Consider the following 21,557-nt stretch of genomic DNA (forward strand, 5'->3'; position numbering starts at 1 on the left):
GGATGCAGTTGAGAAGGACATTTTTGAGTGTAGTGCAACTTTTGAAAGTCTGACTCAGGCAGTGGAGGCAGAGTTAGCTAGATTTTTGTTAGGCAAGGGAATAAAAGGCTGTTGTGGGTACAAGGCAATGCTGAATTTGAAACTCAAGTAAATCAGCCATCATGTTATTGAATTGAGAAGCAGTTTCTAAGGGAGTTCCACTTCTCCTGTTTTGCAAGTTCGAATGAAAGGAAGTCATTGAGTTGAAATGTAGGCTTAATATGGTGAAGTTCTTGTCATAGGTCTTTTACTGATGGAGTAGTCTCTTCCAACGGTAACACTATAAACTGGTTGGAGTGTGAAGGGGTGATTAAAAATGTCAGTCCACCCTCTGTCAGTATGAGTAGATTTACTGCAGACTTGATGTAACGGTGTGTCATTGAGGTTTGCTGATGAGAACATGAAGAACTCACATGTATAATTGCTGTTCTGTTGCCATGGCAAAATTAATATTTGAAAATAGATTGTTTGGATGTTGTCAGAAACTATGAAGTTGTCTCCTATCAAGTTACCATATAATGAAAACGTCATAGACATTTCAAGGTTGGGGACTTCACTTCAAGACTAGCCAATTGAATCATAGAATCATACAGCACTGAAACAGACCCTTCAGTTCAACTTGGCCTTGTTGAGCAAGTTTCTCAAACTAAACTAGTTCCATTTGCTTCCATTTAGCCCATATACTTCTGAACATTTCCTATTCATGTATCTGTTCAAATGTCTTTTTAATCTTGTAATTGTATCTGCTTCTGCCACTTCCTCTGGCAGTTCATTCCACATATGAACCACACTCTGAGAAAAAGGTGCCCTTCAGGTCCCTTTTAAATTGTTTTCCTCTCATCTTAAAATTATGCCGTCTAGTTTTGAACTCCCCAAACTGAGGGAAAAGACCTTTGCTAGTCACCCTCTCTATGCCTATCACCAATTTATAAACCTCTATAATCTTTATAAACCTCTTTAATCCTCAACCCCCTACGTTCCAGGTGAAAATCTCCGAGCTTATCCAGCTTCTCCTTGTAACTCAAACTCTCCAGTCCAAGTCACATCCTGGTAAATCTTTTCTGTACCCTCTCTATTTAATAATATCCTTCCTGTAGCAGGGTGACCAGATCTGTACTCAGTACTGCAAAAGTGGCCTCACCAACATCCTGTAAAACTGCAACATACCCCCCAATGTTAAACTCAATGTCTGAGCAATGAAGGCAGGCATGCTAATCATCTTCTTTACCACTCTGTCTACCTATGACAAACATTCAATGGACTTTGCACTTGCACCCCTAAGTCTCTCTGTCCTACAACAGCTTCCCCCCGCCATGAACTTACCACTTACTGTGTAAGAATTCCCCTGTTCGCCTTATCAAAATGCAACACTTCGTGTTTATCTCAATTAAATGCCATCTGCCACTCCTGGCCCATTGGACCAATTGATGAAGATCCCTTTGTAAAGTTAGAAACCTACCTCAGTGTCTACTCTGCCACAAAATTCCACAAATTTACTAAGCGTGCTTCCTATATTCTCATCCAAATTGAATATGTAAATGACAAGCAACAGTGGACCCAGCACTGATCCCTGTGGAACATCGCCAGTCACTGGCCTCCATTCTATAAAACAGCCCTCCACCACCGCCCTCTGTCACCTCTCATCAAGCCAGTTTTGTACCCATTTGGCAGGCTCTCCCTGAATTCCATGTGATATAACTTTACTTCCCAGTCTGCCATTGCAGAACCTTGTCTGAGGGCTTGCAAAAGTCCATGTAGACAACACCTGCTGATCTGTCTTCATCTATCTTCTTGGTCACATTCTCAAAAAGTTTGTGAGACATGATATCTCACGCACAAAGCCATGCTGACTATCCCTAATCAGTCCTTGTCTCTCCAAATGCATATAAATCCTGCCTCTCAGAATCCCTTCCAACAAATTACCCTCTGCCGATGTCGGACTCACTGGTCTATAGCTCCCAGGTTTCCCTTTGCAGGCTTTCTGAAACAGAGGCACAACATTAGTCACCTTCAGCCTTCTGGCACCTCGCCTATGTATGTCGATAATACAAATATCACTACTAAGGCCCTGCAATTTCTTCCCTAGCTTATCACAATGTCCTAGGATACACTTGATCAGGTCCCAGAGATTTATCTACCTGTTATGCTGTTTTCAGACCTCCAGCATCTCTTAGGTAATGTTTCCAAGACATCAATATTTACTTTCCTGGGTTCCCTAGCTTCCAATTCTTTCTCCACATAAATATGGAAGTGAAATATTTGTTTGGTATCTCTCCCATCTCCAATGGTTGTGCACAAAGATGACTTCATTGATCTTTAAGGGGCCCTATTCTCTCCCGAGTTGCTTTTTTGCCCTTAATAAATTTGTAGAATTTCTTTGGATTATCCTTAAGCTTACCTGCCAAAGTTATCTCCTATTCCCTTTCTGCCCTCCTGACTTCCCTCTTAAGAATTCACCTACTCCCCTTCATACTCTTCATGAGATTCGCTTGATCGCAGTTGTCTGGATTGACATATGCCGCCTCCTTGTTTTTGACCAGAATCTCAATATGTCTATTCATCCATTGTTCCCTCCTCCTACCAGTCTTACCCTTCACTCTAGCAGAAATATACTGCCTCTGAACTTTCATTATTTCACTTTTGAAAGCCTCCCACTTGCCAGTTGAAACATTGCTTTTTCAAAGTCTCCCATATAGATCTTGGTGACAATAAGTAACAGTGGCAATCCCAGAGCAACACCTTTTCTTTTGTTTGAAGTAGGAACTTTGCCATTGGAATGATGTTGACTTGGGACATATTGGTGGAAGGTCATAAATTTGACCCAGCGGTGCTAAAATTCTGTTGGAAAAGTAGAAGTCTTCCAAATCAATAAGTCAAATTTCAGGCAAGGACACATTGCATAGCAAGTCAGTGTCAAAACTGACCTTTGTGTTTGATTCATTGATCGTAACATTGAGCAATCAGCAGCACATGGTAATGCGTATCTATTAGAAACACAGTTGATTAACCAAGTAGCAGTAACATCCTGTCCATATGCCCATCTTTCTCTCCATGAAACTACCTCTTTTACGTGTTCTAGTCGTTTCTCCAAATAGCCAGTAGGGAGTGCTGCTGAAAACTTTGAGGTGTCTCAGTTCTTGGAAGGAGTTTTTTTTGAGATAACTGCTCTACAGTTTCACTTTTCAGAGTAAAACTGCACATGGTGCAACTGTAAATTTGTCTTCCTTGATATTACTGCTTTCACGCTCAAACCCATTGGACCTTCTGAGTTAGATTTTGTGCTCAAATCCTGAAGTGGGACTTGAATCCAGAAACATTTGACTCAACTGAGCCATAGCACACATTCATCAAAGATCTATGTCTATCAAACAGATTATTGACTCTGATGTTTGAACCTTTAAAAAGTGAAGTTAGTTTCCTCTTTTCTCCGGTGTTGAAGATATAATAGCATTTTCTAATTTATTTCCAGTAGTAAATAGACATATATATATCGCACCTCAGTAGCAGCATGGTTTCAGCAGTTAATTAATGCCACATTTTAAGAGAATTTCCCAGCACTGGAAGAGTTTGCTCACTCTGCCATGTGTGTGCCTACTCTTTGAAAAAGCTGTGCACTTATTCCCACTCCACTACCCTTTCCTCATTCCTTTTAAATTCTTCTTCTGCATGTGTTTATCTATTCTTCCTTTAAAAGCTGTTGGATTCTGTTGGTTGGAAGAGACTTCCACTTCTAATCTTATCCTTTCTCATTATCAATCGTAAGCATTCATTACAAACTAACTGAACAAAACAAATACTGGTGTCTTTTTCTCCTAATTGTCTTATGAAAACATCATATAATTTTATACACCTCTATCCAATTTTTCTTAACCATCTTGCTCTAATTTCTCTAATCACGGCTTTCTATTATTCCAGATTATTTCACAAATATAGGTAACAATCATTCATTTTTGTTGTACTAATTACGTGATTGCTATTTAGCTTGAAAATCTGACTGAGTCTGACTTGTTAATTTGTGTTGAATTTACCAGATGTACAAATCATGGGGTATATATTATTCCACAAGATGACTTTGCTTAGATTTTTTGTATATTGAAAATCCCAAATTTCTCTTTTAAAGGTTAAAATTTGTGTCAGTGCATTGTATGCTATCCTTTTAACTTTATGTCATGAGTTTACATTGAACTAACTGGAAGTGAGCTACAGATCAGCCATGATCTTAATGAACAGTGGAATAGCAACTGCTGTTTCTGTGGTTCAAAGTCTGTTCATGCTGGCTGTAAAGGTTCTATGTGAAATGAGTTTCAGCAATGTCAATCTAATTCCAGATGAGCACAGGTTTGCAGCAATCAAGTTGTCCTTTATCTGCCACTGTTTCATTCTAAGAGATGATGCATAGATGGTGTAGAAAATGGACAGGGATCAGATTAGTAATGTCTTCTGATGTTGGATTGAGGAACAGAGCAGACAGAGTTTTATTCTGCTGAATTGAAACTGGTAATTCAAGATGTAAGAGTCGATGTTGCAAGCCAAAATTGAAATGTTCCAATCCTCAGTATTAATCTTTTAAATTCATTGTAAAGAACAAAGAATTATTTTGTGTAATATGTGGTCGATGCCTGTTAAGTCGTAACTTTGGACATTTCTAAAGTCTTTTCAGATCTTCTCGTGCAGATAATTTAGATATAAATTTCATTGTCGAATTCTCTTTCCTTTCCTGTCTGTTACATAGTTTATCTGTACTTGCTGCTGCTCCTGATAGTGTGGAGCTGATTAACCGTTTGATGTAAGACTTAAATTGGTGTGGTTTCGGCACTTTGATTCTCATTCTTGTGTGTGTTGGTTGAATGGCGCAGGCACCTAATCTGACCGCAAAGGCCAGTTCAGATTTTAGCTGCAGCTCTGAGCTGCCTTTGTGGGAATGTGTAGCAAAACTTTATGTTCTTTTAACTGCTATTGAATACCAATTTCAGTTGATGCTTCAGTGATTTTAGTGAAGTTTTTGTTGGCTAATACGTTTTAATCCAGTGTTTGCCGATTCTTTTTACTTACGACATCAATAAAAAGACAATCCTTTGTCCCACTGTTGATTTAAAAACTGCAATATGAGTACAATGTTTGGTCTGTGTGTTTGTATATGTGCAATATTTAGCTGCAACTGTGCACTTTTGTATTACCCAACTCTGAAGTGAAGCCCTTGCATTTAATAAATATTGATTATAATGAGCAACAGAAGTGCCAGTATGGGCTGAAAAGGCAGCCTCGCTATTAAAACCCTGTTTTTAAAAAATTGGGTAGAGAAGTTGAATTTTTGATTTCGTTGTGTCTTTTAAAAGATATTATTGACAAATTATTGATTTAGAGAATACTGGCTTGGAAGAGTTACAGAACCTACTGACTTGAGGTAACAGATTGTTGATAATCAATACACCTGTGCTTCATGGTTGGACCTGCATTATTGATAGTTAAGCTTTTTTGCACTTGAACCCTAATCTCTCTCAAACCAATGCCCCAATTATGTCATCACTCACTGTCTAACTGAAATATAACAATTCAAACCGAATAATGAAACATTAGTCAATATTAACATAATATTTGTGATAGTTTAATTTTCTTTTAAGATGAGGTTTTAATAATTTACATTACTTGTATCCAAAAGTGCTTTCGGTTTGAAGTTCACTTTATTCGCTTCAAGAATTTCTCCTCATCTCACTTCAAAATGGCCTGCTGCATACACCAAGACCATAAACCCTTATATTGGACCCAATGACCAGGGATGCATCATCCTTGCGTCCTGTCTGTCCAGCCCAGTCAGATATGTTGCAATGAGATTCCCTTTCATTCTTCTGAATCTTATTGCATATTAGCCCAGTTGACCTGTTGTTGTGTCATAATCAGTCTGGTGAACCTTTACTGTATGCTGTCCTGTGTAAGAAGGTCAAAACTGCACAAGTAGTCCAGATGTGGTTTTACAAGGCCCTGTAAAGCTGCAATAAGACTTCCTTGTACCTGTACTCAACACTATTGCAGTGAAGGCAATACACTGTTTGCCTTCCGAACCGTTTCTGCATCTGCATGCTTGTTTTTGTTGAACCGTGTCCTAATCTATCACCATTTAAATTGGAAGGTGTAGAGCTGGATGAATGCAGCAGGCCAGGCAGCATTAGAGGAGCAGGAAAGCTGACGTTTTGGGTCTGGACCTTTCTTCAGACCCGAAACATCAGCTTTCCTGCTCTTCTGATGCTGCCTGGCCTGATGTGTTCATCCAGCCCCGCACCTTATCATCTCAGACTCCAGCATCGGCAGTTCCTACTATCTCTGAGTGACCATTTAAACAGTAGCCTGCCATTTTGCTTTTTGTACCAAAGTGGACAACTTCACAACTATCGACGTTATACTGCATCTGCCATACATTTGCGCAGTCACTCAAATTATGTTGAAGCCTTTTTACATCCTTACTGCTCAATCTCACGTAGTTTGTATCATCACTAAACTTGGAAATATTACATTTGATTCCCTAATCCAAATCATTGATGTACTAATCCCTGTGTTAATCCACAAGTCACCACCTTCCACTCTGAAAAAAGATCCATTTATCCCCACAATAAAACAAAGAACTGTTGATGCTGGAGATCTGAAACAAAAGTAGAAATTGCTGGAAAAACTCAGTAGGTCTGGCAGCATCTGTGGGAAGAAAACAGAGTTGATGTTTTGAGTCCGTTTACACTATCTCCTATCTGCTAAGGAATTTTAAATCAATGCCAGTATATTACCATCAATCCCATGTGCTTTGATTGTGTACAGTACTCTCTTATATAGGACTTAATCAAAAATGTCATGAAGATTCAAATGCAGCACATTCATTCTATTCTATTCTGTTCATCTATTCTACTACTTATAACCTCAGAAAGCTCCAGTGGGTTTGTCAAATATGATTTCCCTTTCTTCGATCCATGCTGACTTTATGTAATCCTGTTATCAATTTTGAAGTAGGGTCATTTTCTGAAGAAGGGTCTAGGCCCGAAACATCAGCCTTCCTGCTCCTGTGCTGCTGCTTGGCCTACTGTGTTCATCCAGCTCGACACCTTGTTATCGCTATCAAGTTTGAAGTGCCTTGTTGTCACATCTTTTACAACAGACTCCAATATTTTCCCTATGCCTGATATTAGGTTAACCAGTCTATAATTCTCCGTTGTCTCCCTCCATTTTAAATAAAAAGGAATTTGCCACCTTCTAATGTGCTGGGACAATTCCAGAATTTTGGAAGATGACTCCAGTCTATCCTCTGTTCCCATGGCCACCTTCATCATTACCCTGGGATGCAGATTACTGAAACTTGTGGATTTATTAGCTTTTAGTCCCTTTAAGAATGAAGCACATTTTATGTGGGACCTATAACAGCCAGCAGGGAACAGTGACTTAATCCCAAATTGCTCTATCAAGTATCTTTAACAAAGTTACTAAAGACTCAAGAATGGTTTAGAAAGGGGGCCGTACTTCTCTGGCCTTCTTAAAGAAATTGTAATACCATGGGTCTATCACTTGTGGAATATGTTGCTTACCCCATTGTCCTGTCTGACATTGTCTTCTGGCTTTGCTTGTGCTTCCTAATGTTCCTTATGGTGTTGTCATTTAACCCTTCCACTTTAAGGCTGCCGGTGACTTTGAGCATACAGCAGAAAGTGCTGAAGACAACCCTGCTATAGAAGATCAATTGCCGGGGGAGGTATTAGATCAATCCCATTATTTTATACATATGCATGCAGATAAACACTTTGCTGCTTTATTTGCTCACTTTGAAACATTGTAAGGTCACATGTTGCAGATTTTTCAATGAATATATTATCAGAGCATTAACATACTTAATAATCTTACATATCTTTTTTTTTCAAAAGGGATTCTCTTCCTTGTCCTGCTTTTCTGAAGTTGCAGACTCTTTGCTTGAGTACAGCCGTCTAAGTGCACAAATAGGTTTTACAGTGAATACTGACAGCGAATGACGATGTCTCATAGTTTTGCATTCTCTCCTGGTGTCTAGACACACATTTTAATTGCATGCTGAATATTTACCAGGGAATGGAATTATAGCTGACCCACCCCAGAAACAGGGGTTCCGAGTCCAGTTGTAATGTATCTGCTGCTGCTTTGGTTGAGATCAATTACAAGAACGTAGGCTGTGATTTGAACTTGAATCTCCCTGGCCTTTGTACATTGGCTATTCCAGTACTCAACCACTGGCTGAACCAGCAGGAAGAAAACCAATATGGTCTAGAATTATACATTATAATTTGTACTTGGTCTGTGCCTCAAAATCTCTCTTGCAACCACACTATACTTGAAAAAGTTGCAATCAGTCACATAATTCCATTAGTGATAATGGGAACTGCAGATGCTGGAGAAACCAAGATAACAAAGTGTGGAGCTGGATGAACACAACAGGCCAAGCAGCATCTCAGGAGCACAAAATCTGACGTTTCGGGCCTAGACCCTTCATCAGAGGGTCCCTGATGAAGGGTATAGGCCCGAAACGTCAGCTTTTGTGCTCCTGAGATGCTGCTTGGCCTGCTGTGTTCATCCAGCTTCACACTTTGTTACATAATTCCATTATTTGTTTGTAATACACACATCTTGTTGACCATATTCCTCAAAGCACTAGAACTCATAGCATAAAGAGCAAGATAGCCTGTAACTTTAAAATACAGATTGGTTATTGTAGTGCCTGGCTTTTGACTATTTTGTGTATGTGCGTGATAAATAATTGTTTTTCTTGTGTCATTTAGGCAGAAAGTGAGTGTGAAGAGGATGAAGGAGATTTGGATCTCAGTGAGTCCACGTCAGAGAAACAAAATCAGGATGAAACCAAATTCAGTATTTCTATTAGCGGAGGTCAGTGGCTTATGGAAGTTTGGGATTTATGTTCGAAAGAAAAACAATGAAAGAGTAAACGATTAAAGTTTCTTGACTCAGGTCTATTGAAGGAGTCAGCCTAAGTACAAAACTTAAATCATTACTTATTTTTGTATGCATTTTTATTTCCATTAATCAATTGGAGAAATTTAGACTCCAAAATTCACTAATTACATTTTCCATGAGGCACTTCTCTTAAATCCTGCATCATACAAGTCTGTAACACAGAAAGAAGAAAGGTCATTTGGTCATCTCTCTTGATCCTTTCCAGAATGAGCCCCCAAACGAAACTCCTGTTCAAACAATGAAATACTGAGGAGATCTTGTGTGATGCTTTTTTCCACAAAAATCAGACTGATTTTTAAAAAAATCTTACATTGAAAACATAAAAATACTTTTAATGAAGTTCATCATTTTCATTAAATGCTAGTAAAACTATACTTTGCAGCGTTCTGTCTACTATTGAAAAAATGACATGCAAAACTAGTTGAGTGACATGTATCTATTGCAGGTCTGCTCGACAAATATAGAAAAAACCCAATGACAATTAAACATAAAAGGTGCAGTTGAATGTAGAGTATGTGGTTAAGCCCTATCCACATAATGAAGTTTTAAAGCTGTAATTGTGACACTAGTCCCTGCCTCTGGTTCCAGTCAGAGCAAATTTTCCTATTCTACTGGTCTCATGGCATCGGATTCAAATCTCTAATGTGCAAAAAAAATTACTAAGCCTCTCATCACACAAAAATACCAATCCCTTTACTGTGGCCTGGTGCGAAAGTAACATGTCTGTTGGCTCCTGTCTGTGTTCATCCGTTTGCCCTCAACTGCAAAATGCAAAGCCTGAGTTTTACTGCTGACAGAGGCATCTGCACAGTTCCAATGCAACCTTCAACACAAGGCTGCGAAAAGACAGTGAACCTGAAATTGCAGCAACTTTGAGAAGGATGAAATCGGAGAAAACCTTGCAAGTCAGGTGAACTCCAGTTATGCCAACACTGTTGCCACACACACGTGGGTATACTTGTTTCCCATCACATGTCTACGTTAGTTTTAGGCCTTGAGGATGAAACGGGTATATAATTGGAGATGTGGGCTAATCTTGGGACAGGCAAGGGAAAGAAAGACTTTCACTTATTCCCCTCACTCCTCATGATGTCATAGATTTCTGTGACAAATGGACTACTTTGTAAAGTGTAGTTGCTTCAGTGTAAGTATTGCAATTACGCGTTTGTATATATGGTCTCAGTTAATGAGTTGTCAGTTCATCAACTTTGAATGATGATTGAGAAAATAATATTAAAACATCAGCTTAGCTCATATATAGTGTCATATTTACATCCATCTAAGCAGATAAGGTCTCATTTCATTGTCTCATTTGAAAGATAGCATCTTTGACAATATAACATTTACACAGTATCGCACGGGAGGATTTATTGAATTAAAACAATTGCTAAAATGAAGCATTTGACAAAAAAGATCTTTGCATTTTCTAGATGTTGATGGGCTGATTACTCAGGCTTTGCTGACTGGTAACTTCGAAGGAGCAGTTGATCTTTGCTTGTTCGATAATCGAATGGCAGATGCCATCATATTAGCAATAGCTGGAGGTCAGGAGCTTCTAGCTAAGACACAAAAGAAATACTTTGCCAAAACAAGGAGCAAGATCACCAGGGTAAGGTGGCTTCTATTTTGAGCACGTTGTGAACCTCAATGCTTATGATCTTTGCCCTAAAGTTTTGGATGAAATGTCCAGTTGATAGATGCTGTAGTGACACGAGATTGGAAGGAGATTCTACAGTCGTGCGATCTTCAGAACTGGAAGGAAGCTTTGGCTGCCTTGTTGACCTATGCGAGGTCTGATGAATTTGCTGCACTTTGTGGTGAGTTGAGGTGTTTTGTCCCGCATTCTGAAATGTTTGTTATCCTGTCTTTGATCGTAGTCAGGAGAAATTCCTTGTTGAAGTAATTGATTTAGTGGCAGATTGCATTGTGACTCAGGCATGGCCTATTTATTGAAAAATGCAAAACTCCAAAAGTGGGATAAGAGCCAGAGTCGCTGTGTTTCAGTACCATAACAACTGATTGTGTGCCAAAAACAAAATGCCTTTCTAGTGTTATATTTCATTCAGCACTACTCATGTTTCTGGGAGAGGTCAGGCACCACCATTGTTTCTGAAAGTGCAAACAAATTGCAAATGATGTCACGGTGTAGAGCTGGATGAACACAGCAGGCCAAGCAGCATCAGAGGAGCAGGAAAGCTGACATTTCGGGCCTCGACCCTTCTTCAGAAATGGGGGAGGGGAAGGGGATTCTGAAATAAATAGGGAGAGAGAGGGAGTTGGATCGAAGATGGATGAAGGAGAAGATAGGTGGAGAGGAGATGGACAGGTCAAAGAGACGGGGTTGGAGCCAGTGAAGGTGAGTGTAGGTGGGGATAGGCCAGTCCAGGGAGGACGGACAGGTCAAGGGGCTGGGATGAGGTTGGTGGGTAGGAGATGGGTTTGGGGCTTGAGTTGGGAAGAATGGTTAGGTAGGCGGGGACTAGCTAGGCTGGTTTTGCGGCGCGGTTAGGGGAGGGGAGATTTTGAAGCTTCTGAAGTCCTGCAAAAAGGCCATCCCCTATTCTCAATTCCTTCGCCTCCCCTTCATCTGCTCCCATGATGAGGCATTCCACTCCCAGACATCCCAGATGTCCTTTTTTTGTCAAGGACCACAACTTCCCCTCCACAGTGATTGAAAATGCCCTCGACCGTGTCTCTCGCATTTCCCACGACTCATCCCTCACACCCCCTCCCCGCAATAACAGCCAGAACAGAATTCCCCTCATCCTCACGTACCACCCCACCAACCTCCGGATCCAACCCATCATCCTCCGACATTTCCGCCATCTGCAATCTTGACCCCACTACCAAAGTTTTCCCTCTATACCCTTATGTGCTTTCTGGAGGAACCACTCTCTCTGTGACTCCCTTGTCCATTCCACACTTCCCTCCAGCCCCACCACCCCCGGCACTTTTCCCTACAACCGCAGGAAGTGCTTCACCTGGCCCTACACCTTCCCCCTCACCCCCATCCCAGGCCCTAAGAAGACCTTCCACATCAAGCAGATGTTCACCTGCACATCTGCAAATGTGGTATACTGTATCCGCTGTTCCTGTTGTGGCCGCCTCTACATCGGGGAAACCAAGTGGAGGCTTGTGGACCACTTTGCGGAACACCTACGCTCGGTTCGCAGCAAACAACCACACCTCCCAGTTGCGAACGATTTCAGCTCCCCCTCCCATTCCTTGGACAACATGTCCATCCTGGCCCTCCTGCAGTGCCACAATGATGCCACCCAAAGGTTGCAGTAACAGCAACTCATATTTCGCTTGGGAACCCTGCAGCCTAGTGGTATCAATGTGGACTTCACCAGCTTCAAAATCTCCCCTCCCTCCAACGGCATCCCAAAAACAAGCCCAGCTCATCCCCACCTCCCTAACCATTCCTCCCACCTCAAGCCCCAACCCATCTCCTACCCACCAACCTCATCCTATCTCCTTGACCTGTCCATCCTCCCTGGGCTGACCTATCCCCTCCCTACCTCCCCACCTACTGGCTCCAAACCTCCTTTGACCTGTCTGTCTCCTCTCACCCTATCTTCTCCTTTATCCGCCTCCCCCCGCCCTCACTATTTATTTCAGAATCCCCTTCATGCCCCCTCCCCCATTCCTGAAGAAGGGTCTCGACCCGAAACGTCAGCTTTCCTGCTCCTGAGATGCCTGCTGTGTTCATCCAGCTCCACACCCTGTTGTCTCAGATTCTCCAGCATCTGCAGTTCCTATTATCTTTGCCAATGATGTCATATTTCTTGCGTTTTTTTTAGAAAGAAGGGTGAAGTAAAAATCAACTGTCTTTAAAATTTCCTTTCAAAAAGTTCCTATATCCAAGGCCTGAGAGGCCTACAAGTTGTTTGTTTTCCTACCCTTTTCTGTTAACGCACAACCAGGCTAATAGTTGGACGGTAATTGATCGGGTCCAGAATATTGCCATGATTCTCGAGTTGAGCAGGAGCAACACATCTGGAGTGTGGGCTGAGGCAAAGACAGAACAAATTGCCCCAAACAGTCATTGCAATTGCCCTACTTCTGTGAGATTTTATTAGCTCCTATTCTGATATTAATTGTGCTGTGTTGGAGTGCCAAAGTTTACTGCCACTGCCATTGAAAATGAATGATAAAAAAGCCAAGTTTGGTCCTTGCTTTCTCATCTGAATTGCACCAATCAGGAACCAGGGGAAGAGGGGATTTGGAAGGGGATGCCACAATTAGCAAACCAACTGGCAGCACAATACAGCTTATGTTGCTGCACAACTGGAAAGTGAAACTCAGGATGGTTAGAGTCTGGTTTGCAAGTGGAAGATAAATTACTGAGTATACAAGATTTTTTGGTGTGCCTTATGTTTTTGTCTGCTTCCATCTTAGACCTCTTGGGCACACGGTTGGAGAATGAGGGGGATACCAGCCTTCAGTCCCAAGCCTGCCTGTGCTATATCTGCGCTGGTAATGTGGAGAAGCTTGTAGCCTGTTGGGATAGAGCTCAGAATGGCAACTCGCCCCTTGCTCTTCAGGTTAGTGCCATTGAGATTTTTGGTACAACATGATTGTGCTTTTTTGAATAACAAACAATGGAGATGTTAAGTTCTTGAAAAATACTTGGACGTCCTGTCTTCTCATAATGTTTTTGATTGTTACCCGCACTTTGTAGTTTTCAATCCCACTCTCACAAATGACTTGGTAAATTTAAAAACAAGCTTCCACAGTGGCCTGTCTAGTGCTCAGTTTGCATTCATATATTGTTTATAAGGGACCTGAAGACCCTCTTTATTCCAGGCATTTCTTTCCCAAAGTTAGATTTTGCTAGGACATTTCGTCTGTGCACCCAAGATAGGCTAGGAAGAATGTAATTTTTATCTAAATTAAACTTCGGTGAGAGTGTGGATGGGAAGCTCTCTCCGTCTGTGTTTCAACATAATGTTAAGAGAAATATGCTCATAAATGTGTAGCTAGGATGACTGACAGCCATTGCACAATCCCCAGCTGGCAGTAAGTAGTGTGAAGTAGCTATTCTTTGCTGTAACAGTGGTTGCTGAATCTTTAAAGTGAATCTGTCTGATAGCTATTCTGTAACATCTCTTCAAATAAATAGTCCTGCAATGGAGTTGGCAAGTTTCTGTGAAGCAAACATAGAACCACAACAACCTGAGGCCACCTTGGCATCTAGACATTCCCATGGGTGCTATGTAGAGTTGCCAGGCTTTCATTGAGTTCTTTTTTCCAGTGTACACAGTGTACAGTTGGAATTGAGAATATGGTGGTGTCCATCGTGGCTAAGTGTTCTATGCTGTCCAAGTTTCTTCCATCTTGCTGCGTGGAAGAATGTGTATTTGTGTAGTGCCTTATTAAGTCCTGTTTAATCCAGTTTTCTGAATGACAGAACCCCTACATTGCAGTACTTCTTCAGCACTGTACTGAGTGTCATCCTAGATTATGTTGTTTATGTCCTCGGGCCCTGGACTTGGCCTTCAATAGTAAAAATGCAACAGCTAGTAACTTTCCTGTTCCTGGTTAGAGACATTTAATATGAACAATAATTGCATAAATTGCGCCGGGTGCTTATAAGATTCCAGGTATGAGGCTTTTCAACATGACCCAGATTCAGAGAATAATAATTCTCAAATTGTGTTAAATACTCATTTAGTGTAGAACAGCAGTAGCTTTACTTCAGTAAGTTCGAAGCAGAAGGCGGAACTAACACAAATAGCAGATATATTTTAGTGGGATTGTTGCTGCTGAGAGTGGAAAAATCTGAAATTGGCATGAAGTGAATACTCTGATACCTCGACTGCTTTTTTTCTCCCTAACTACATAGACCAGGTTGTTTGTTTGAAATATTAATGACCTATTTGGGTCCAAGTCCCTATATAGCACTAAACTGGCTTTCTTTCACATCTGCATTATCATCTGCCTTTATCACCTGTATGTCTGACCTCTCTGATCTCTTCTTTGCCAGCCTTCATTTTCTTAAAAAAACTCAGCTGTCCAGTTATTTATTAATCTACCCATCAACTCCAACAGTGCTGATCTATATTGGATCTTTTTCTTCCAACCTAATATATTTTAAAATCCTCTCCTTGAAATGCTGACATGGCCTCATCTCAATCCATCTGTGTATCCTGCTCCAGCCTTGTGCATTGCATTTGCATCCTTTGATCCATGAACTCTTTGTTACCACCCCCCCAGCCCCATGAATGCTTCCTCGCAGCCTTTGTTCTACTGTTAGCAAAGTCATTAGGCACTACCGGCCAGATCTCTTGCCCTAATTCCCTCCGTTTTCCTTTCTACTTTTTTAAACTTATTGAAAAACCATCTTTTCAGCTAAGCTTTCCGACCCACCCCTCTGGTTCCTGTTACCATTTGTTTTAATAGTACGTTGTTTGTCTTGGTGTAAAATTTTGTTTTAATAGTGCTCATGTAAAGCACCTTGTGATATTTAATTACATTAAAGGCACTGTGTAAATATTTTCTGCTACACTGGAACCAACCTTAGAATGGTTAAGTTGCAATTTAGTTCTGCTCACGTAGAGGGAGCTGTAGCACATCCAATGGATTCTGCGGTACCTCTGCTGTTGAACCTCTGGGGGACTGGGAGCCTGCAAACAAGTTGAAACTAAAACTCTTTAGATGTGTAACCTCTATTCCCATTAGGAAGCAGCTCAACAACTTAGTGAGCTGTGCTCCAAATGCACAATACCCACCCCAGTGATGTGAGGTCAAAATCCTTTGAACCCAGCTGAAGAGTGCCACTTCCCATGTGATGGGGAAATTTAGCGAGTCTTCCAGTTTGTCAGCTTCTAATTAGTACAATTGCTTTGTGCCATTGGCTGTATGAATTGTGGTGTGACTGTGCAGTCAGGAAATCTGAGACCCTCTACTCAACATCCAGTGGCACCAACAAATTCTGAAAGTGACTAAAGATCTAATCTTTGTCTCAGTAACTTGCAGGGCCATATTTTCATGACTTTGCTATGTCTTAATTCAGCTGCAATGAGAATCCTGATTCAGAGCAAACTTCTCCAACAACAAGAGCTAAATGTTTTCTTGTTTTTTTTGACGTTCTTTTGTTTTCAGGATCTGATTGAGAAAGTAGTGGTTTTGCGTAAAGCAATTGAACTTACCCAAGGAGCGAACAACAATGGAGTGGGTGCTGTTCTAGCAGACAAGATGAGTCAATATGCGAATCTGTTGGCCGCCCAAGGAAGTCTGGTTGCAGCTTTGTCTTACCTGCCCACTGATACAAATCAGGTATGCTGGAAGGTGTTTTGGCTTTGGATCCGCTTTATGACTGTGTGATCTTTAATGTTGTGTTTATTGTGTGTGGCTTTGATCACCATGCTACAGAAAGGATGTGGAAGCTTTGGAGAGGGTGCAGAAGAGATTTCCCAGGATGTTGCCTGGATTAAAGTGGATTAGTTGTAGGGAGAGATTGGACAAACTTGGATTGTATTCACTTAAGCGTCTGAGACTAAGGGGTGACTTGATAGAAATATGTAAAATTGAGAGACAGGGATAGTCAGAATCTTTTCCCAGTGTGGAAATGCCAAATACTAAATCCAATGTATATTCTAAAACCAATTTTCCTTCCAGATCAGCATTGCTGTGATTTTGTTCAGGACTCACTCTTTAATCATTTAGATTTCTCCTGTCCCTCCTGGTATGTTTCATATTTTTGTTGATTTGCTTTTGCTGTTCTAGAAACAAAAGTTGTATTAGCAGTAAGCAAAATATCAATATCATATTTGCATACATCTGCTATTGTAAAATTACTAGCGAGTAAGATATTCCACTGTAGATGGTGCAAAACGAACAAACCTTAGTTCATAATATTTTTAAAAAATAATGTTAAGTGCAAAATGTGACGGGTGTTGAAGCTGTTACCATTCTGACACTGTTGCAGCAGCGTGCATAAGGTAAGGAGAAAGGAAACAATTGCCTTGATGACAGCTAGTCTTAGAGCAAATGAACATCCTCATCGAGGAAGCTCATAAATCCATATTTTGTCTCATTTTGATTTTTAAAAATTTCTCTTTTGACAAGTTGACCATCTTGCATTTGCGAGACAGACTGTTCCGTGCCCAGGGTGAACAGGCAGCTGGGCAAGAATCTGCTGCTTTTCCTCATGGGAAGCATCCAGTTCCAAGAGGTCCAGCAGGCTCCAAACAGTCACTTGCCCCAGGGCAGCTACAGCAGCAAGCACCTACCCAGCAATACTATGCACAGGTGAGAGACAGCTTCTGTGTCGGTTTTAACCCATGGTTAAGCATACATTTATTTTGGATATTGTGTAGAATATTGTTTTAATGTAATTTCAAATTTTAATCATAAATGTTTTGCTTTTGATTAAGATTTCAGTTTACCAAATGCGCAACCTATGATGACCAGGCATGTGGTTCAATAAATTTGTTAGTAGTAGAGTATAGACTAAGAAATATGCTTGTACTGCTTACTCTCTATCTGTATGATAGTGTAACTCAGGGTTGTTACAACTTGTTACCTCAGTTGGGCATTGTCCTTTGCTTTTGTTGTTTTGTCTGATGCACCTATCTTTTCAAATGTAGATAGAAGATACAGCATTGATAGATGAAAGAGATGGAGGTTTTAAATATGACAACGATAGCTAAGGAAGTAGAACTTCAAGAAAGATTGACGTATCTCAAGAGTGAAAAGACTTTAGAAGACATGTAACGTAGAATGTTGAAGGATACAGAGAGGCTTTAATCACAATCTTTCAAAGATTATTGGATTTTGAACACATGCCAGAAGACCAAACTGTTGCTGATGTAACACCTGTGTTCCCAAAAAGGTGAAAGGGATAAATCCAATAACCATAGACCATTTAGCCCGATTTCAATTGGTGAGCTTCAGGAAACTGTAATGTGTGAGTTAGTTAAGGACAGTTAGTTAAGCACAGGAATGTAAGAAGGAAGGTTCATTTGACAGTGTTTTTAGTTTTTGAGAAAACTTTATTGATAATGCAAATTGCTGTGCAGAAGCATCTTTGGTGAGGTGCTGCCTATAAGCTGTAACTAAATTAAAGCATGATTCATAAATTGAGAAGATAGAAAACAGACAAAATTTAATGCAGATAAAAATGAGGTGATATACTTTGCAAGGAAGAATAAGAAATATAAGTAGCAAAATTCTAAAAGGAAAGAGGTTAGATATACATTTGAGATAGGAGATTTTATAAACAAGGGTTACACAGTGGCGAGGTAGTTCAAAGCTTCTGATAACCATTCATTCAGCTGCAGTTAGAATATAGAGTCAGTTTTGGGCATGTTTCTCGGGTAATGATGACAAGCCCACAAATAGGGTGCAAGTTAATTTATAAAATAAGGTGATAGCTAAGTTTATTCTCTGGCACATTTTAACATAAGCACCTGCCCCAAGATAGCTTCTAACAGAAGAGAAATAAGAAAGAACTTTCATTTATAAGGCACCTTTCACAGCCTTCATGCTCTAAAATGCTTTAGAGCCAATTAAATGCTTTTTGAAATGTTAGCTCTACTATAATACAGGAAACAACAGCTAATTTATTATGAATATGTGATTATGATTAGAGCATTAATTTTGGGTGTTGTTTGAAGGGTAGATGTTGGCCTGAATTTCCTTGCTGTTTGTTTGTAACAGTGCCATGGGATCTTTCACATCCATCCAGAAGGGGAGACTATGCTGCAGTTTAAAACCTTATCTGTAAGAGGGCATCTCAAACTCTGCAGCAGTCTCTTAGTATTGTACCGTAGTCTCAGCTCTGATTTTATGCCCAAGTCTCTATAATGGATTTTAATGAAGGCCAAGTCCATGAAGAAATTTAAAATCGAGGTCAAGCATTTGAATTGTACAGCATTAGCGTTTCTGGAGCTAGCTATTGAGCTCAGAGCAGACAGAAGAGTCTACAGATATGAGGAGAGACTCGTGAAACTACCTTGCTTTACATTAGAATTAAGATAGTTAGAGGGAAACCTAAGGAATTATTAAAATTGACAAAGGGCAAGAGGATAAAAACCTATGTTGTGCTATAAAGCTTTAATGTAATTCCAAGCATATTAAGTGACAATTGATATTGTTAATAAGGAGGTAGTTGTGACTGTTTTATTCCGAATGGACTTTAACATTTTCTCTTCAATTTTGTGCATATTTTCTAGAGTAACACTTACTTGTCATTATTCATTGCAGTGAACACTCATAAGTGAGACTTCTGGCAGCAGCTGATCAGTAGGCTTAGTGTGAATAGAGATTGCAACCTTTCACTATTCTGGCTGTGATCGTTCTGAATATCTCATATCGTGATAATTAGCTTGGCATATAGGAGCTATATTCATTATCTAGCTCAGACTATATTCATTATCTAGCTCAGACTATACAACTGAAATCCGAGAGCGCACAGATTTTAACGTGAGGGCATATTTACATTCACTCTGTTCTGAAATGGCTTAACTTAGCCATTAATGGCGGTGGAAACAAATTCAGTAATAACTTTCAAAAGAAAATTGGAATAATCTTCAATGGGTAAAAATTGCAGTGCTTAGAGGTGAGAGAGAATAGTATTTAGAGGGAATGAAATAACTCTTTCAAAGTGTTGGCAACAGGCTTAATGGAAAATGTCTGATTCTATGATTCAATTAGCTTCGGGGGGTGAGGGGGTTGGGGGGGGGGGTGGTGGCGAGGAAGGTGTCATGTCCAGTGGCTGTGCCAATCACAAATGGCACTGTACAACCAAGCACACACAACACAGAAATGTTGAAATCGCAGCAGGATCAAGTAGGAGCTTCCGTTGAGCCACTAGGAAGACTCATGCATGACTGACCCCAGTCAAGCAAATGCGGTTTTGCTTTTACATGTATAAATTATAAATGTTCTTGCAATTGCCATGCGCATGCTGTCTAAATTAGCTCTATTTCTTGTGTCCCAGTTTTTGAGTCATACTTGTATGTTACCATTTACAGTGTAAAAATCCCAAGTCACTATTTGTCTGCAGCACCTATTTGAAAGCTGTTAGGTCTCCAAGCAAATGGTGATGTTGTTGCATACCATAGAATGGTCAGAAAATAATCTCTTAGCTGGTATTCACAATGGTAGGGGCACTGGGTTGGGCAGTGGCAGCTGCTGTTGGGTGTGGAAGGGAAGAGATTGCGACTGCAGAGGCTCCTCAGACAGGCACTGAAAACAAGGATTGGCTGAAAAATGGATTGGGCATTCGGACACCCAGGCTGATGCGTTGGCAGCATCACTTCAAATCTCACCACAGCAGCAGTTGGAACTTCAGTTCAATTCATAAGTCTGGAACTTAAAGCTAGCCTTAGTTATGGTGATCATAACAACAATCATCAATTGAAATGCATCTATTTCACTAACACCCTTTTTTTTGGCCTCATCTGGCCTACATGTGACTCAAGGCTGACATGTGACTACAGATCCGTCACAATGTAGTTGATTCCTGGTTGCCATCTGAAACTGCCCTTGCATGCCACTCAGCCTTTATTAAGGATGGGGAAAAGTGCTGGCACCTTGTCAACGTTCTGGAGCTCCTTCCCTCAGCAGTTGGATGTCTGAGGTTCAAGATGGCAGCTGAGCATCACCACCTCAGGGAAAATTAGGGATCAGCAGTAAATCCTGATCCCCCATCTTGTGGAGGTGTCAGAATTGGACTGGGATGAAATTTAATCTCAGTACAAGTGCGAGGTGATGCATTTTGGGAAGTCTAATTAGAGAGGGATTTACACGATGAATGATAGTACCCTCTAGGGGGTACTGAGAAACAAAGAGACCTTGGTGTACAAGTCCATAGATTCCTGAAGGTGTCAGCACAGTAAGCCAGGTTGGTGAAAAAGGCATATGGGATGCTCATGTTCATTAACTGAAGGATAAAATACAGGAGCAAGCTTGTTACAGCTCTGTAAAAAATCGGTTAGGCCTCAGATGGAATGCTGTGTGTAGCTCTGGTCATCACACGATCAGAAGGATGCACAGAAGAGATTTCACAGGAGATTCTGTAGGATATCCCTAGGATGAAAAGCCTCAGTTATGAGGAGAGACTAAATAAAAACCGTAAAAAAACTGTAAATCAGGAACAAAAACAGAAGTTATTGGGAAAGTTTAGCAGGTCTGGCAGCATCTGTGAAGGAAAAAAAGAATCAGAGTTAGACATTTTGGGTCCAGTGACCCTTCCTCAGAACCTACTGAGGAAGAATTCAGAACAAACAGTTCTGAGGAAGGGTCACCGACCCAAAATGTTAACTCTGATTTTTTTCTTCATAGATGTTGTCAGACCTGCTGAGCTTTTCCAGAACTTCTGTGTTTGCTCATTGTTTATGAGGAGAGAATAGATAGGCTGGGTTTGTTTTCATTGGAGCAGAGGAGGCTGAGGGGGATCTAAGCGAGGTGCACAAATTATGGGAAGCATAGAGTAGATTGTGAGAATCTTTTTCCCATGACAGATGGGTCTAAGACCCGAGGACAAAGTTTAAGGTGAGGATTAAATGGTGTAGATGAGATCTGAGGGGGAGAAA

General features: G+C 40.6%; 1 protein-coding gene across 9 annotated transcripts in view; it reads left to right on the forward strand.

Annotated features, from left to right (window-relative positions):
• Positions 1 to 21,557, forward strand: part of sec31a (SEC31 homolog A, COPII coat complex component) — a 95,222-nt gene that overhangs the window by 50,117 nt on the left and 23,548 nt on the right. For 8 of the 9 annotated variants that reach the window (XR_007247217.2, XM_048527855.2, XM_048527809.2 and 5 more), the window contains exons 14-20: positions 7,691 to 7,765; positions 8,820 to 8,925; positions 10,443 to 10,621; positions 10,703 to 10,829; positions 13,414 to 13,559; positions 16,120 to 16,293; positions 17,086 to 17,268. Coding sequence is in view for 8 of the 9 variants with exons in the window: in XM_048527855.2 (XP_048383812.2) it covers positions 7,691 to 7,765; positions 8,820 to 8,925; positions 10,443 to 10,621; positions 10,703 to 10,829; positions 13,414 to 13,559; positions 16,120 to 16,293; positions 17,086 to 17,268 (990 nt within the window). In the remaining variant the exon portion in view is untranslated. The remainder of the gene's footprint in view (positions 1 to 7,690; positions 7,766 to 8,819; positions 8,926 to 10,442; positions 10,622 to 10,702; positions 10,830 to 13,413; positions 13,560 to 16,119; positions 16,294 to 17,085; positions 17,269 to 21,557) is intronic. The other variant, XM_048527836.2, reaches the window with a different exon arrangement.

Source organism: Stegostoma tigrinum, chromosome 1 (genome assembly GCF_030684315.1).
Source record: "Stegostoma tigrinum isolate sSteTig4 chromosome 1, sSteTig4.hap1, whole genome shotgun sequence".
NCBI lineage: Eukaryota > Metazoa > Chordata > Chondrichthyes > Orectolobiformes > Stegostomatidae > Stegostoma > Stegostoma tigrinum.